Below are 18,246 nucleotides of genomic sequence, written 5' to 3' on the forward strand. Positions count from 1 at the left end.
CCCTTCTTAGGGTTGAAAATGGAGACAAGAGGTTGATGATCAGTTAGTAGAGTAAATTTCTGTCCGTGCAGGTAGTGATTGAACTTCTTCACCCCCCACACCAGGCTGAGGGCCTCTCTTGTCAATCTGGGCGTAGTTACGCTCGGCTGAAGTTAAAGAGCGTGACGCAAAAGCTATCGGCCTCTCTGAACCATCAAGGGATTTATGTGACAGTACCGCTCCAACGCCGTAGGGAGATGCATCACATGCCAGTCTTATCGGTAGTGATGGGTTGTAGTGAGCCAATACTTCTCTTGAAGTGATCAGGCCTTTACACTTCTGAAAGGCCCGCTTACATTCATCGCTCCATTTCCATGCTACTCCAGTTTGTAGCAGGGCGTTCAGTGGGTGCAGAATTGTCGACAAATTCGGCAAAAACTTATGGTAGTAATTCACCAATCCGAGGAATGACCTCAGTTGCGACACATTTTCAGGCACTGGAGCCTTAACTACCGCTTCAATTTTGTCAGGGGACTTATGTAACCCCTCTTCATCAATCACGTGGCCACAATACGATATTTGTTTCTTAAAAAACTCGCACTTGGGGCGATTGGCTCGTAGCCCATGTTCTCTTAGTCTAGTGAGCACCTGCTCTAGGTTGGCAAGGTGTTCACTGTCATCTTCACCTGTCACTAGGATGTCGTCCAAGTAACACCGAGTCCCCGGAATCCCTTGCAGGACTTGTTCCATCGCTCTTTGCCATATAGCCGGAGCTGATGCTACTCCGAATACCAGTCGATTATACTGGTAAAGACCTTTTGTGAGTGTTTATCGTGAGATATTTCCTAGAGGATTCTTCAACCTCCATCTGCAAATATGCTTGCGCTAGGTCAATTTTTGTAAAACGTTTCCCTCCAGATCGTGAGGCGAAAATATCTTCTATCCTCGGGAGAGGATACTGTACTGTGTGAAGGACTGGGTTCACAGTCACCTTGAAGTCCCCACAGATGCAAACCTTCCTTGGCTCCTCAGACTTATTGTTTAACGTATTCTTCATGACAGGAACGATGGGTGTCGCCCACTCGCTCCAGTCTACCTTAGATAACACGCCTGCATTCTCCAGCTCTGCCTCGACGGCTGGGTGAATTGCATACGGTACCGGTCTTGCTTTGAAAAACTTGGGAATTGCATTCTCTTCTATTTTTATCGAGGCGGTTTCGCCTTTGAGTTCCCAGTCCTTGTTGAAATACCTCTTTTAGCGTTAGCTAAGATTTTTTGACAATCATCCAGGTGCGACGTCGTCATCCTTTTTACCAGCCACAGTCAGTGCCTGAATGGAGTGCCAGTCTAAACTTATCTTTCTGATCCATTCACGTCCCAATAACGGTGGTCCACCATCTTGCAGTATGTACAGATACAATTTCTGTATGTCCTTGCTGTTGTATTCGACGGGCACCCTTATTTTCCCTCTGGGGTATACTTTCTGCCCCGTATATGTCTTCAAGACAATGGATGTGTCTTTCAAGGGTATGTGTGAGAATAGCCGCTCGTAATCTTGTTGATTCATGACGGTCAGGGCTGATCCTGTATCCAATTCCATTTTGACTTGGGACCCTGCTATTGTGAGGGTGACCCAAATGGTTCGGTCATCCTCTTTTGCGATTACGTTGTGTAGTTTGAGACAGCTTAGTCTCTTGTTCCCGGATTCACTATCGCTCTTCTGGTCTTCGGAACTACTGTCCGTCATATTTTGTACTTTCCTGTACTGTTCCTTAGTAGTCTTTTTGTTGTCGTTAGTCTTCTTCCCGGACCTGCAAACTCGTGCAATGTGTCCCATCTTTCCGCATTGCCTGCATATTTTGTCCTTGGACCAGCAGTCCTTCTGGTCATGGGTTGTTCTGCCGCAGCGATAACATTTTTCAAATCCCCGTGTCATTTCATGGGTGCCGTATTCCTGTGGCTTTTGCTGTATTTCCGCAGCTCCCCTTGCTGCTGCTTCGTACGATACTGCCACGCTGAAAGCCTTATCTAGCGTCGGCTCTTTCTCTGAGAGTAACCTCTTCTGGGTTCCTTCACTCAGGAGTCCACAGACAAATTTGTCCCGTAGGGTATCTGCCAGTCCTGCTCCGAACTGGCAGTGCTTTGATAGCTTGCGTAGTTCCGTAAGGTAATCAGCATTGCTCTCATCTTTGTGCTGATTTCTCTTGTGGAATTTAAATCTTTCTGCTATCAGCAACGGTGTAGGATTTAGGTGTTCCTGTAGGATATCAACAATTTCGTTAAAACTCTTCGCCATCAGTTTGACTGGAGTGATCAGGTTCCGCAATAGGCCGTACGTTCTTGCGCCCATTAAGTTTAGTAGCACCGATGCCTTTTTCTCATCGGCTACTTCATTTGCCTTGCAATATACTTCGACTCTTTCCACATACGTGGTCCAGTCTTCTATTGCATTATCGAAGGCAGTGATGTTGCCAGTCTTCGGCATCTTGGAGATCTAAGATGGCGCCTCCCGCGCTTTGCCGCCTTCCCCGATTGAACAAAATGGCGCCTCCCGCGCTTTGCCGCCTTCCCCGCTGGATTAAGATAGCGCCTCCCGCGCTTTCTGCCTTTTCCGCTGCTGCCAGCGCTGTTGCTGGCGTTTTATGCCTTGATGGCGACGCCCTATGGTCTTCGCGCGCTTTCCCCCGCGCTGCTGCCAACGCCGCTCTCCGCGGTCCCCGTGGCGCTCTCTCTCTCTCTCTCAGCCACCCGATCGAGCTCTAGCCCGCCGCAGCCCAGGAAGGATCAGTGTACTACCTGCCACCAGCCCGATTGGCTGGAACACCATAGACTGGATAACCAAGCCCAACTCTCGACAGCCTCTCTCCTGCAAATGTTCGAATTCGATGAATCAGAGGGCAGTTGCCCACGGTCGACGCCCGTTTCTTCTGTTTGTTGTTTTTCTTTTTTTGGATTTCTTCCTTCTGGCTTCGACCTCTAATAACTTCGCTTCAGGGATGGATCCCCGTGAGGTGGTGCAGAACTGTAGGTAAGTTCGGATCTGTTCGTCGCCAATGTAATGTCCGTCTGTAATTGAGACACGGACTGCAGAAGTTGGTTATAACAGGTGTTTACTGAATGGAGACAAAACTGGAACTACTATACAAAGTTACTACACAGGCTTATATACAGGGGTGGTCACTACTGGTATTGCAGTATACAGGGGCTGCAGAATATAGTTCCTTCTTCAAGGTACACACACTGCAAGATCCTTCTGGACCAGTGGAAATTGGAACATGTGAAATTTTAATGACACGGAAAGATCATTTAGCACATCGTGCCCATCTTTGGTAGATGTTAGATAACTTTCCTGCCTTTCTACCATATCCCTTATCCTTTTTCCTTCCAGAAGCACATGTAGTGACTGACATTATAGTCTTGGCAATTTTAGTGAAACGGGACATACGAGTGTGCCACCCAACTTCCTTAAGTTAGATAAGTTAGATTCCTAAAAACTGCAATCATCATGAGAGTTGATGAGAAAGTTACATGATCTGTGTGTCTGTTTCCTCAGAATAGCACTGGCAGGAATCCAGGAATAGACGACTCAAATGTCAAATAGTGTAGTGCTCTGGGAAATGGGATGATGGAAAGCATGAGTGGCACGTAGTGAATTGTAAAATTTCCACTCGCTGTACTTGCTCCCTTGGAATACTTAGCAGATTTCTGTGAATTCCACAGTCAGGAGTTTGTATTGTATTTTGTTGGTAAAAATTATGGGGAAAACGAAAAGCTAGAAAGAAAGCAAGGATAGTGGTTAGCACTGTTGCCTCACAGCGCCAGAGACCCGGGTTCGAATCCGGCCTCGGGCGACTGTCTGTGTGGAGTTTGCACATTCTCCCCGTGTTTGCATGGGTTTTCTCCGGGTGCTCCGGTTTCCTCCCACAGTCCAAAGATGTGCGGGTTAGGTTGATTGGCTATGATAAATTGACCCTTAGTGTTAGGGGGATTAAATAGGTGGGGTTACAGGGATAGGGTGGGATATGTGTTGGGGTTACGGGGATCGGGTAGGATATGTGTCGGTGCAGGCTCGATGGGCCGAAATGGCCTCTATCTGCACTGTGGGGTTTCTGTGATTCTGTGATTCCAACCCTGTGCCACTCTTGGAGCTTGGACTCTGTAGAAGACTCAATATACTTGTGATTTTAGGTTAATGAATTATTGTCCTCTTCAGATTGAAGTGGTGGAGAATAGGATGCTAAACACTTTTTTTATTACGGTTGTTCACTAACTGGAATCATCAGCAACATCTGCTGAGCAAGTTTTGAGGCCTCTGCTTAAAGCGGAATGTTGGGTCTACAGGACAGTCCTGAATCTGCATTTCTCCCAATGAGATTTTGTGAAAAAAATCTCACATTTAGGAAATTGGGTTGAGAAGTGCTTTGATTTGGAAGTAACCACCCCAGCTTTTACATTGGTATTCTCCTATTAAAAACTACCATTAACTAATTTAGCTTTTTGATTCTGGTTTCTAGAGCGATTCAATTAAAGCAGAAGAGAGAGATATGTATGAGGAACTTCTGACCCGTAAGGAGATTCAAGACAATGTCGATAAGGTCAACAGTGAGTTGATAATTTTCCCTATATCATAGTGTTTACATGTACTGTGGTTTTTGTCTGTTCTGATATACAATTAACATGATTGTAATCAGGGGAAGCGAGATAAACCTATGAGGGAGACGGGAATAGAGGGTTATATTGATAGTTAAATGAGGAATCCATGGAAGGAGGCTCGAATGGAGCATGGACTGGTTGGGCCGAATGGCATGTTTCTGTGCTGTATATTCTATGTAACTTTATGTAATCTATACACTAAAAAAGAAAGACTTGCATTTTTATAGCGCCTTTCACGACCACTGGACGTCCTAAAGCGCTTTACAACTAATGAAGTACTTTTTGAAGTGTAGTCACTGTTGTAATGTAGGAAACGCTGTTGGAAGTATATCGTAGTTTTGTAGCGAATTGAGTAATTGAAAATTAAGATATTGTTGATGTAAACAAGAGCCTCATTGAAACCTGGACCCAGTGTGTAAATGTGTCTTGAGTTTCACTCTTGCAATTAATTTTCACTTTTTAAAAAAAAGTGACATTTCACAATGGAAACAATTTTTTAAACAAACATTGGGATACGATAGTTATGACCAGCAGTTTTTGGTTGTTTCACATAATCAGAATTAAGTACAGTTGCGTTCTTCATTATAATGCATTCCTACATGGCACCTTTATGAATGTAACCTGCTAATTGGCTCCTGATATGCCACTTCCAGAATTTGCAGTATTTTGTGGTTTAGAATCACTAAAATAGCAGTACTGCACAATATCAAAAAATTGAGATGTGTTGTAAGCAAATCTGAGCCAGCACTGAACTTTTCATTGGCATCATTGCACTAGGATTGGCATCCAGTATCTGATGGTCCATGTTCAATATGTCAGCAGCAGACAGATTCATTATCCAAGCAAATCTTTTGTAGGACTGCATGTAATTATTTTTGGTTCGGCAGAACTCAGTATCTCTTTTCCATTATCTGGAATGGATGTTTAAATTCAAAATGATCCTTTCTTTCCCCCCCCCTCCCCCCCCCCCCCCCCCCCCACTCCTCCAAGTAACTCAGATCAAAGAAATACAGCTGTAGAAATATTATGTTTTCTATTTACAAATTGCTTTAAATGTCTTATTTCCTAGTAAAAAAAGCTCTACAGCAGGTGAATGAAGCCCTAGAGAAACAGGATCAGGGTAAATTACTGGCAGGTCTGCAGGACCCTGCACTGAGACTTGTGGGAGTGCAGCAGGAGAATTCACCATGGTACCTAGCACATCTGTGTGCCCAAAGAGAGCAGAAATTACAGGTAGGGTGAAGAAATTTAGTTTTTCAGCACAGAGCTGAGAATTATGTTGTTTACCATTGATTTACACTAGTTTGCAGTTTTTTCTGTTTGTAAGAATTGCTCAACATATTGTATTTTGGCAAAATGGCCAATGTCCATATTTTTTATATAAAGACAAATACTGATGCAGTGTAACTAAGAAATAAAACATGTTGAAAATGATGCATTATTTACTCTGTATCTGAAACATAAGCATATTTTCCCTTTTTTCCCCCCAGGAAGAGAATTTTTCTGGTATATTTAGCAAGGATGATCTTCAAGCAGGAGTCAGCCTTTCCAATGACCAGGCGAAAGCCCATAAACTTAGTAAGTTTAGTTTTGCTTTGTACCTGTGTTCAACTACAATTTTATTTTATCAAAGAATTGTTAGGTTGAGAAGTAAAACGTTCCATGGTTCTTCCTCCGCCCACCCCCCCACAAGAGTCGGCATTGCTGATGGTTGGGGTTGGGTGGTGTATGATGTTACCTCACCTGCTAGAAAGAGTGAGCATGGATTTGCCTGATAGTCTTTTCTTTGTATATTTGTCCGGTTTCATGAGATTGGTTTAAATTTTTACCACAACATGGTGTTGTGGTAGATTCTGTAACACATATTTTTGTTTGTATTTATTTATGAAGAGCTTGAAGCAGTTGAAAAGATAAATGGTGCTATCCGCAATGGTGATGCAGCCCAGACTGTGAATGCGTTAATGCTGCCAGAGGCTCAGCTACCTGCAGTGTACTTGCACATGGCCGACTTGTACCAGGTAGAGCTGTCCAACCTACAGAAACAGAATCCTGAGGTAAATGTTCAGCACAAAAAAAAGTTGCATGCAAAAGGTGATAAATGTAATGGTTCAAATATTTCTGTACCCTCCACTGCCAACTTCCTCATAGTCCAAGTGAATATTACAGCTGTCACTTCATGTGCTTCACTTTTTTATGGTCACTAATGAGATGTGTGAATTTGGACAATACTTTCAACCCCATACAGGAAATTGCTGAAAAGAAGCGAGGCTATTACAGTAACTTGGTGCCAGTGACAGTCATCTTGTATTAATGAGAGTGATAGGTTTCTGTGGAGGTTAATAAAAGTCATGAAAAACATTTTTTGTGAGATGAAGGCTAGTCTTTGCTGAGTTCAGTAATCAAATGCTGTGTTTAATTTTTGTCTTCTGTTTTTTTTTCCCCCCATGTATGTAAGGCTAGGAATGTTTTTTTTTTATTAGGTTTTACTTTTATTCCTGCTGTGTGCAAAGACTGAGAGATCATGTGACCTGCTCCAAGACTTCTACAGAGCTGTTGATGGCTTATTTGAGATCCCTCCCATTAGCCTCGGCTTAGTGCCTCCCCCCAGTGTCACAACTTAGACCAAAACCGCACTGCAGTAGAAAATAGAGCCTGCGACCCATAAATCTATGGAACTGCATATTCATCTTCCAGTGTGTGGGGCTCCCCACATGATACTATGAAATTTTGTTATAAAATTAAGCTGGGCTGATAAGTGGCAAGTAACATTCATAACATAAGAAATAGGAGCAGGAGTAGGCCGTTCAGCCCCTCGAGCCTGATCATGGCTGATCATCTAACTCAACTCCACTTTCCTGCACTATCCCCATATCCCTTGATGTGCTAAATATCCAAATTTCTATCGATCTCTGTCTTTGAATATACTCAACGACTGATCCTCCACAGCCCTCTTGGGTAGAGAATTCCAAAGATTCACCACCCTCTGAGTGAAGAAATTTCTCCTTATCTCAGTCCTAAATGGCTGACCCCTTATTCTGAGACTGTGACCCCTGGTTCTAGACTCCCCAGCCAGGGGAAACATCCTCCCTGCATCCACCCTGTCAAGCCCTGTAAGAATTTTGTATGTTTCAATGAGATCACACCACATTCTTCTAAACTCCAGAGACTATAGGCCTAGTCTACTCAATCTGTCCTCATAGGACAATCCCCCCCATCCCAGGAATCAGTCTAGTGAACCTTTGTTGCGCTCCCTCTATGGCAGGTATATCCTTGTGTACAGTTTTGGTCTCCTTACCTAATACTCCAGGTGTGGTCTCACCAGGGCCCTATATATTGCAGTAAGACGTCTTTACTCTTATACTCAAATCCTCTTGTAATAAAGGCCAACATACCATTTGTTTTTCTAATTGCTTGCTGTGCCTGCATGTTAACTTTCAGTGATTCATGGACAAGGACACCCAGGTCCCACTGAACACCAACATTTCCCAATCTCTCACCATTTTAAAGAATACTCTGCTTTTCTATTTTTCCTACTAAAGTGGATAACTTCACATTTCTCCACATTATATTCCATTTGCCATGTTCTTGCCCACTCACTTAGCCTGTCTATATCCTCTTCAAGCCTCTTTGCATCCTCCTCGCAACTTACAATTCCACCTAGCTTTGTATCGTCAGCAAACTTGGATATATTCCATTTGGTCCCCTCATTCAAATCATTGATATAGATTGTGAATAGCTGAGGCCCAAGCACTGATCCTTGCGGTACCCCACTAGTTACAGCCTGCCAACCTGAAAATGTCCCGTTTATTCCAACTCTCTCTCTTTTCTGTCCGTAACCAATCCTCAATCCATGCTAGTATATTACCCCCAATCCCATGAGCCCTAATTTTGTTTAATAACTTCTTGTGTGACACCTTATCAAATGCCTTCTGAAAATCCAAATACACCACATCCGCTGATTCCCCCTCATCTATTCTGCTAGTTACAACCTCAAAAAACTCTTAACAGATTCTTCAAACATGATTTCCCTTTCATAAATCCATGTTGCCTCTGCCCAATGCTATTATTTTCTAAGTGCCCTGTTACCACATCACTCCAGGCAATGACCACCTCCAACAGGAGAAAGTCTAACCATCTCCCCTTGACATTCAATGGCATTACCATCATCGAATCTCCCACCATCAACATCCTGGGGGTCGCCATTGACCAAAAACTTAACTGGATCAGCCACATAAATACTGTGGCTATAAGAGCAGGTCAGAGGCTGGGTATTCGGCGGCGAGTGTCTCCCCTCCTGACTCCCCAAAGCCTTTCCACCATCTACAAGGCACAAGTCAGGAGTGTGATTGAATACTCTCCACTTGTCTGGATGAGTGCAGCTCCAACAACACTCGAAGCTCAACACCATCCAGGATAAAGCAGCCCGCTTGATTGGCACCTCATCCAACACCTTAAACATTCACTCCCTCCACCACTGGCGTACCGTGACTGCAGTGTGTACCATCTACAAGATGCACTGCAGTAACTCGCCAAGGCTTCGTCAACAACACCTCCCAAACCCACAAACTCTACCACCTAGAAAAACAAGGACAGCAGGCCCAAGGGAACACCACCACCTGCAAGTTCCCCTCCAAGTCACACACCAATAAATGTGGCCTTGCCAGCGACGCCCACATGCCATGAATGAATTTTTAAAAATGAATAGTGTAGAATTGAGGAATTACTTTGCTTCTCTACTTGTGGAGATCTAGCAAAATCAGAATGCATTATTGGATTGCTTACTCTGGAGAACAGACATCTTAAGCTAGCCAGTGTGAAGTGCTATCCATTAGATTCAGGAACTTTATGCATTTAGCTGTGCTGGTAAGGTGCTGTTGCACAAATATAAAACATTTGCATATTCCCTAATGGGATAATTTAGAGAGGTTTTATATTTTGTTAAGGTAACTCATATAAGAAATGCCATCAATTGTTTTGACACTTGTATCTTGTGCTCTTTCACAACTCGGTGGTACCAAATTATCCATGATCAGAACACATCTGAATGTGCTTAAAGTGATGGTCAGTTAAAATGTACATATTTTGAAAAGATGGGTGCAATTGTCAATGTCTGATAAATTCAGAAATTGTTTGGGTGTGAATTCTGGTGGGTGATGGGTAATACACATTTTTATGAATTGTGCAGCAGTGCTGTGATCTGTCTATGGGTCTGTTCAGGCTCTGTGACAAAGTCATGCACCTAGTCTGATGGTCAGGTTCCATATGTGGTATGAGAGACTGAGAAAAGTTATTCCATGGAGGCTGGTCTCTTAAATATACATTTAGCTTGGGTTCACTGCTGGCCCTCATATTTCTATTCCATATATCCAGGAGTGCCTGAATACTGATATGTCAACAGTGCGATAACCACTGCACACATGATCACATTTACTCCCCACATTATACATTGGCCCGGAATTTGCGGTCAGCAGCGATGTGAAGGTGTTCGTTGCTGGCCCCGAAGCACGCAATCCCTGAGTCGAGAAGTTCAGGATGTCCGACCTTCATTCAATTCAATGGAGTTTAGTGGGGATTCCCTTGTGCGAGCTGCTGTGACGTTAACAGGCTGTCTCAGCAGCCAATCAAAGGACAGAATTCTCACAGACAGCGAACAAAGAAGTGAGCAAGCTTTTCAAATCTAAAAGAAAGATTGGGGCTCTCACACGGGGAAAAGGCAAACCTGAACGAAAGATGGGCAAGCTTAAAAAAAAAAAGTAACTTTTTTTGAAAAGTTTCTTAATTTTAATTTTTATTAAAAATGTCACTGCACAAAATTAAAATTCGTTTTCCAGGTCCTTAACATTTGTTTAGCAGTCAATACACTGTTTTTAAAAAAAAAAACCCCGTTACACCTAATCCCTTTGGGGAATTTAACAGCGTACTTACTGTGGAAGAGCCGAAGTTTTCATCAGTTTGAATGATTTATGTGATTTCACTGATTGCCGGCTCTGGGGGGGGTGGATGGGGACACATTGCAGCCAGTTTCGGAGCTGCCATCAACAGACTGCAACTTCAGGATTTCTGCTCCAAATCACAAAGTTGCGGTCAGTTTCAAAGGCGGAATGTCGGTGAATGCTGCCAGTTCGCCATCATCCCGACCGCAAATTCCAGGCCATTGTCCTTTCAGCCAAAACCTATGCATTTCTGTGACCAACCCCAGCTCCCCCTTCTCTCTAGCACCATTTTAATGACTCGCCTTGTTCATGTGCAACATCAGCGTATCAGAGTGAAATTCAGTCACAGTAGTCCTATAAGTCTATTGGCATCTGATGCAGTTCAGGCTGAACAGTATAGATTCTGGGTGGTAACTTGCTAAGTCAGGAGTAGCTAGCAAAAGAAATACACCCAACATTTACATTAATTTAGTTTCAAAGAAAATAATGCAAACCTTAATTCTTATAGAAATTTACCACCAATCATGTCTTTGTTTTCATAAACTGTCTTCTGCTCACCAATTTGCAGGGGAAGCTGACTCATGAAGAGCTCGCTATTGCAGTGGAGATGTTGTCAGCAGTGGCTGCACTGAATGAAGCATTGACATTGAATGATGTTCAGGCCGTGTTACAGCACCTCACCAGTCCCTCTATTGGAGTTGGCAACCTGCATGATGCAAACACGCAGCGGTATGTTATTCTGAGTGCTAATTCTCTCACTGCAATTTGCAACCGCAGAGTGGTGTATTCACAATTCCTTCACACACAAGAAATTGTTCAATAAGAAAATGAATGGCATGTATGATAATAAATGGTACTGAATAATTCTAGGTTCATCAGGCAAAACTGTTGAAACAAACACCAGAGAGTGGGGAGATGACATGTAAAATATTATTTTACATAAGCCAATGTGATAGAATGCCATTGTACAACATAGTTACTTGGCATATAACTGTGGTACTGTATATATTTTGATCATGAAAAAGTGAGGATCCAGTTCAATAATTTCTCTCAGCTAGCAGGTTAAGCATTCTAATGCTGGAACTGGTATTTAAATATCAACACACCTAGACCATGATTTTGGAAGACTAAGTGATCTTGTGGATGAGCAATAACTCGTCTACTGAAGTAAGGTTCATTGCTGCACATAACAAGCAAATTGGACCCCAAGTGCATTTTAATTCTAAAACATTTGTGGTGGAAATACCTGTTATAACAAAGACTTTTTTTTATATAGAGAATGAATGATGAACTTTACAGCTCAGAGGAGGTCATTCAAGTCCTTATGCTCTTTGCTGGAGCAATCCAAAACCACCTCATTGTCACTTACTTTCCTTGGCTTCAAATATTATCCACCTTAAAAGAAGCAATGATCTTTGCCTCAATTCCTCCCTGTTGCAAAGTGATCCATGCTTGCTTGCGCTCAAGAAATTTCCACTAACCCCCCTCCTCACTCTCTCAATGGCAATTTTAAATTGATGACTCCTCATTACTGTCTCTGTAACTAGAGAAAATAGTCTTTCCCTATTATCCTTATTGAAGCCCTTCACAATAAAAAAAACTAATAGGGCTCCTCATAGCTTTTTTTATTCTAGTGGAAATATCAGTATCTCAAATCACTCCTCATAACTATAGTATCTCATCGTGCTGAGAAGTTCCCTATGGCCTTATTCTCCTTTCCATAATGGGATGCCCAAAACTGCACACAGTACTCCAACTGCCTTGTACAAATTTATCAATACCTCTGCTCCTATTTAAAAATCCAAAATGCTGTTTTCTGTTTTTTTTATGATGTTATCCAGTTCTACTTGCACTTTCAAGAAATGTTGTACTTTCTTTGTTTATTACCCCTTCAGTATTTGCATTGACTGTATACTTTCATTCCTTGTTTTCCTTCCCAAAATGTATTACCTCTGACTTATTTGTGTTAAATCGTATCTGCCCGTTTTGCTAACCTGTCTCCTTTGATGAGAGGGAAACTGCATAGAAATCTGGACATGCCATGTGACAGCAGGGTAGAGTTTTAAAAGAAAATAAAGTGTCGTCTTCTGTGTAAATTTCAACGTGTCCTCTAACATTCAGATTTGCAGATAGTTATAAGTACATTCTGTGCACTGAAGTAAATTATTTTTCTTGGCAGTACTTGCAAAGGAACAGTCTTGCTATCTGGTGAGCTTAATAGCTTATACAATTATTTTCTGTCGTCTAATTATACACTGTTCCTACGGCAATGGACATTGCTATAAAACATGTATTTTAATCAATTCTTTATAAACTGATTGGAAAGTTAATCATGCCAACCAGTTATTCTGCTTTGTTTTTAGTTTGTTATTGTATTTGACATTGTTTATCGTATCCTCCTCCTGTGATTTCTGTGCACCTTTGTACTCGAGATTGTTTAGTTTCCTTTGGTTAGATACTGGGGCTGTAATAGTTTTAGTATTTGAAAATGTTGCTGATGTATTAGGTGGGAAGCTAATATGTGACCAATTGCCTTCTGATTTATGCTTTCTTTGCTTAGCTTTTGCTCCTTTGGACTTCAAATGCTAGTCCGATAAAGCTTCAAATCACCCTTCCCCTCATCCCCAAATAAGATTTGTAAGTCGTATGACTGAAAAAGACTATTGAAGTATATCTGGTGGGCCCCCAAGTTGTTTTTGAAAACCCAAAATATAGTGCTATCTCATACCTCCCGGTTACTTCCTTCACCAAAAAGCTGTCCAGTTTCCTCTTGAATTTCCTAATACCAGCTACTTTCACTGTTGGTCAGTTCCAGAAGTTTGTCACCGTGTGCAGTGATCTGTTCACTTGCCAACTTTTAAGCTTGGGTCTGTGGCACAATGAATGGGGTAAACATAGCTAATAGTGATATTTAAACACCTTTTCATTATGTAGTGCCTTTAAGATAGAAACATGTCCAAGATTCTTTATTGTGGGGGAGGGAGGGGAAGGAAGGAAAGGAAGAAGAAAAGAAAATAGGAATTGTTAAGGAAGTGGCCCCTGAGTCATGGAGGGAGAGATTTTATTTGAAGGTGGAGGAAGAAGTGGAGGGATTCTAGAAAATGGGGCCACGGTGAATGAAGGTTCTCCCACCAATGGTAGGGAAAAGGGAAGGGGAAGCCCAAAATACTAGAGTCAGAGGACCAGAGTGGGGGAGGCGATAAAGGCCGGAGGAGATTGCAGATATTAAGTAGAGAAAGGCCTTGTACAGATTTGAAAATGAAGACGCGTGTTTTAAATTTGATAAGTTAGAGCACTGGGGGTCATTGTAGGTTAGTGATGGGCGGATTGGAGCGGATACAAGCAGCTGCATTTTGGACCAGTTGGTGTTTTTTGAGGATGGCGGATGGGAGGCTAGTGAGAAAGACATTTGAAAAATGGAGTCCACGGTTGGCTAAAGGATGAACAGGGTTTCAACAATGGAGGGACTGAGAAAGGGTGCCACATTTCACATGGTTTGGCTCAGCCAGAGTGAGTAGCGAGATGGAGTCCGTGTCAAAGGTATAGTATGTTTTGGAGGCTGAAAGTGATGCGCTTGCTCTTCCTGATGAGTTGTGACTTATGTACAACTTGATTTGAACAGGCAGTCTGACAGCACAGAGTTGAGCGTGGGGGTCACGAGAAGTGGTAGAGAGGTAGAACTGGGTGTCATCAGCTTACATGTGGAAACTGAGGCCTGTCTGCAGATGATGTCACTGAAGGACAGCATGCGGGTGAGGAAGAGGAGAGACTAAGGATAAGATCATTGGGAGGCTCTGGAGGTGACAATGCCGAGACAGGAGGGAGAGCCGTTGCTGGAGAGATAATGTATGCAGATAGGTAGGAATCGAACCACGAGGAGAGGTGATAATAGGAGAATGTCATGGTCAATTGTGCCAAATACTGCAGAGATGTCGAGGAGGACAAGAAGGGAATAACGCACGTTGTCTTTGGGAAGAGATCTAACGTATTAGACTAGTGCCCAATGGCCCGGAATTTGCGGTCAGCGGCAAAGCAAAGGCGTTCTCCGCTGGCCCTGCAGAAAGCTGCCTGCAGAGCGATCTCTTTTCAACGCACAAGTGATTTCAGTGCAGTACAGTGGGGATTCCCTAGTACGATCTGCTGTGCTGTCTACGCATCTAATCACATTGTAGAATTCTCAGACAGAATCAGGAATGAGAACTTTTATCCCAACTTTTAAAAAAATATTAGAGCAAAACAAAGATTGGGGCGCTCTCACGCTCTCAATTTTTTAAGTATCTTAAAATTTTTAATTTTTATCATAATGGAGAAAGGTGAGACTCCACAAAATGAAAATTCATTTTTCAGGACCATAGCGTTTGTTTAGCAGTCAATATGCTGTTAAAACCCCAGTTACACCTAATCCAATAAGGCCTAACAGTTAATGGGTTATTTAACAGTGATATTATCATGGAAAAGCCCAAGTTTTCATCAGTTTCACCGATTTCCCTGATTGCCGGCGGTGGGGTGGGGGTGGCCACAGTGCAGCCAGTGTTGGAGCAGTGAATGACTGACCACAACTTCAGGATTTCCGCGTTTAGATGCACGTGCGATAAATCCTGAAGTTGTGGTCAGTTTCAGAGGGGTAAAAATGGCGAACGCTGTTAGTTCGCTGTTATTACCCACTCCAAATTCCGGCCGAATATGTCCAGTCCCCCTGAAGCAGCAGCTAACAAAGAAATATCTAATATTGAATCTTCTAGCTAAAACAGTAGTGTATAAATTAGAGGAAGTGATACTTCAACTGTAGTCATCACACACTGTGAGCAATGTGTCCAGCTGGATATACCATATCCCCTCGCACAAATTTCTTGACTTTGGTAGATGGAAGAATAAAATCTATTGGGCTTTGCCTTTGACTAGAAAATATTGGTCAGAATTAATGAACAGTAAATTGATAAATGAATACTATTAAATATAACTATAGTAATTTAGGATTTGTTTTAAATGTTTTGTCTTCATTCTTATACTTATGGTGGAATATTGAAAGACTAGTTGAGTTCTTTGAAGGCCTCAATCTCTAACGATGCAAAAAATTTCTTGCAATTTGTCTGATCTCCATACAACTGCTACACAGTGATGTGGATATAGAGCTTGGTGTAAGTGCCTTATTTTTCAGTCAATATTTTAAATCCTTGTGGCTATCGAAGGGGAGCTATTTAAAACTATGCGCTGATAAATGTGTGACCGATTTCACGTGCAGAACCGTGCTGTGCTGCTAGTTCCTTAAACGTTCTTCCTGAGGCTATTTATAATCAATGATTCTGTAAGTGTCTATCCTTGGAATATGCTGCACTAACATTTAACACAAGCATGACTCTGGAAGCACTTTTTTTGCGTACTATATGGTTGTTTGCTACAGCATGTCCTCTGGTCTGCTTCAGAATGGGAGAAAGCCAACTTTAAACGTAGCATTCAAAATCCTTGAAGATGCACTGAAACGAGGGGAATCTCTCATAACTACATTAGATGGGTAAACATTCACAGGACTCCACTGTGTTTACAGCTACCACTCATGCCCCTCTGCCTGTCAAGCCACCCAAGTTAAATAGTGAACTTGGACCAGTCCCTGTTGACTCCTCCAGGCAGCCATGCTTTAACTCCGTCTGTCTCCTGCCTGTTTATGCTGGGAAATCAAATTCGCTCCCACAGATTTTTTTCTTATTATCGATCACATTGGTTATATAAGGTAAACTGTGTGGAGGAAGTAATGTGGACCATTACTTCAAATTAAACCATGACAATAAGACGAGGTGCACAAGTTCAATTAGTGAAAGGCAAATTTTGGACTGGTGTAGGAAGGTTCGATCAACACATTCCTGATGGAGGCAAAATATTTTGGTATCAGTTGATTGCTGTGATGGAAAACTAGGTTATTTCTGGATGAGTTCAATGGTTCAAATGGCTTTTCGAATCTGTATGGTGTTATCTTGTTTCAAAGTTTGTTTTATATTAAAACAAAGGCTGATAAATTGTTTTATCTGTTCCCTTTAGAAACTGGAAAACTCCAATAAGCTCTTCCTGAGCTGCCTTTTTTCCACTATAAACAATCTGTTTTCTTTGACTTTCCCCACAGTTTGGGTGCCTTGGTATCCTATCTTCAAAAACCCATGTGTAAATGCATGAATGTTTTCACATACCGTTTGTCTCGGCTGAGACTTAAAGCTGTGACCACAGAAGTGTAAAACAAGTTCCCAAATGGTTATGCTTTCGGACTTTACAGATTCTAAATTCTCTTTCTCTCAGGTATGCGGACATGCTAATGTTACTGAAGGCACAAGCTGCCGACCAAGGACAGCAGTACTTGAGCTGGAATGACATTCAGGGCTGTATTGAAGAAGTTAACTTGCAAGTTAAGGAAGAAAGTGAAAGTAAGTCTGTGATCTAAAATTGCAGCTTATTTTTGTGTACATGTAATAAACTACTTGCCCAATTTTTTTCCAGGTGCTAAATTGAATTAATTTACTTTAAAGGTAAAGTGTCTCCACTATGCAGTGAAACTGTTTACATGGACTAGCTGTAAAGCCAGCTGTCCAGAAGATGATCGCAACAGTGTGCGCTATAATTACTGTGACTGTAGCACATTGAATCATTCATTCATGTGCTGCATACATAGTTTAAACAAAAAAGAGGCTCACATCACTCGGATACAGTAAAATCTCACCAAAGCAAATTGTGATACAAATTATTTTCTTGAATATTAAAATGGAGAATCTTATCCAATTTAATCCTGTTCATGAAAATCAACGGGAGAATTTTGTGATGGCTAAGTCTGTCTTCGAACACTAATTTACTACAGTAGTTTAAAATAGGAACATAGGATCACAGAAACAGGAGTAGGCCATTCAGCCCCTCGAGCCTGTTCCGCCATTCAATGAGATCATGGGTGATCTGTGACCTAACTCCATATACCCGCCTTTGGCCCATATCCCTTAATACCTTTGAATAACACAAAGCTATCAATCTCCGATTTAAAATGAACAATTGATTTAGCACCAATTGCCATGGCGGAAAAGAGTTCCAAACTTCTACCACCCTTTGTGTGTAGAAATGTTTCCTAATTTCACTCCTGAAAGGTCTGGCTCTAATTTTTAGACTATGTCCCCTAGTCCTAGAATCCCCAACCAGCAGAAATAGTTCCTTTCTATCTACCCTATCTGTTCCCCTTAATATTTTGAGAACTTTGATCAAATCACCCCTTAATCTTCTAAATTCTAGGGAATACAACCCTAATTTGTGTAATCTCTCCTCATAACTTAACCCTTGCAGTCTGGGTATCATTCTGGAAAACCTACGCTGCACTCCCTCCAAGGCCAGTATATCCTTCCTAAGATGTGGTGCCCAGAACTGCTCTCAGTACTCCAGGTGTGGTTTAACCAGCTGCAGCATAACTTCTACCCCCTTGTATTCTAGTCCTCTAGATATAAAGGCCAACATTCCATTGGCCTTTTTGATTATTTTCTGTACCTGTTCATTATTTTTTAATGATCTATATACCTGGGCCTCCACTGTTTTTAGCTTTTCACCATTTAGAAAGTACCCTCTTCTATCCTTTTTAGGTCCAAAGTGGATCCTCATATTTGCCTAAATTCAAATCCATTTGCCACAGTTTTGCCCATTCACTTAATCTGTCACTAACCCT

At 42.0% G+C, this 18,246-nt stretch overlaps 1 protein-coding gene across 4 annotated transcripts in view; it reads left to right on the forward strand.

Moving 5' to 3' along the window:
• iqgap2 (IQ motif containing GTPase activating protein 2) overlaps positions 1-18,246 on the forward strand; it is a 385,400-nt gene that overhangs the window by 223,029 nt on the left and 144,125 nt on the right. For all 4 annotated transcript variants that reach the window (XM_085990677.1, XM_085990687.1, XM_085990695.1 and 1 more), the window contains 6 exons: positions 4,494-4,581; positions 5,702-5,865; positions 6,123-6,210; positions 6,523-6,686; positions 11,134-11,294; positions 16,851-16,975. In XM_085990677.1, coding sequence (XP_085846803.1) covers positions 4,494-4,581; positions 5,702-5,865; positions 6,123-6,210; positions 6,523-6,686; positions 11,134-11,294; positions 16,851-16,975 — 790 coding nt within the window. The remainder of the gene's footprint in view (positions 1-4,493; positions 4,582-5,701; positions 5,866-6,122; positions 6,211-6,522; positions 6,687-11,133; positions 11,295-16,850; positions 16,976-18,246) is intronic.

The sequence above is a fragment of the Somniosus microcephalus genome, chromosome 1, assembly GCF_052327205.1.
Source record: "Somniosus microcephalus isolate GS21.2 chromosome 1, FLI_Smic_1.0, whole genome shotgun sequence".
Taxonomy (NCBI): Eukaryota; Metazoa; Chordata; class Chondrichthyes; order Squaliformes; family Somniosidae; genus Somniosus; species Somniosus microcephalus.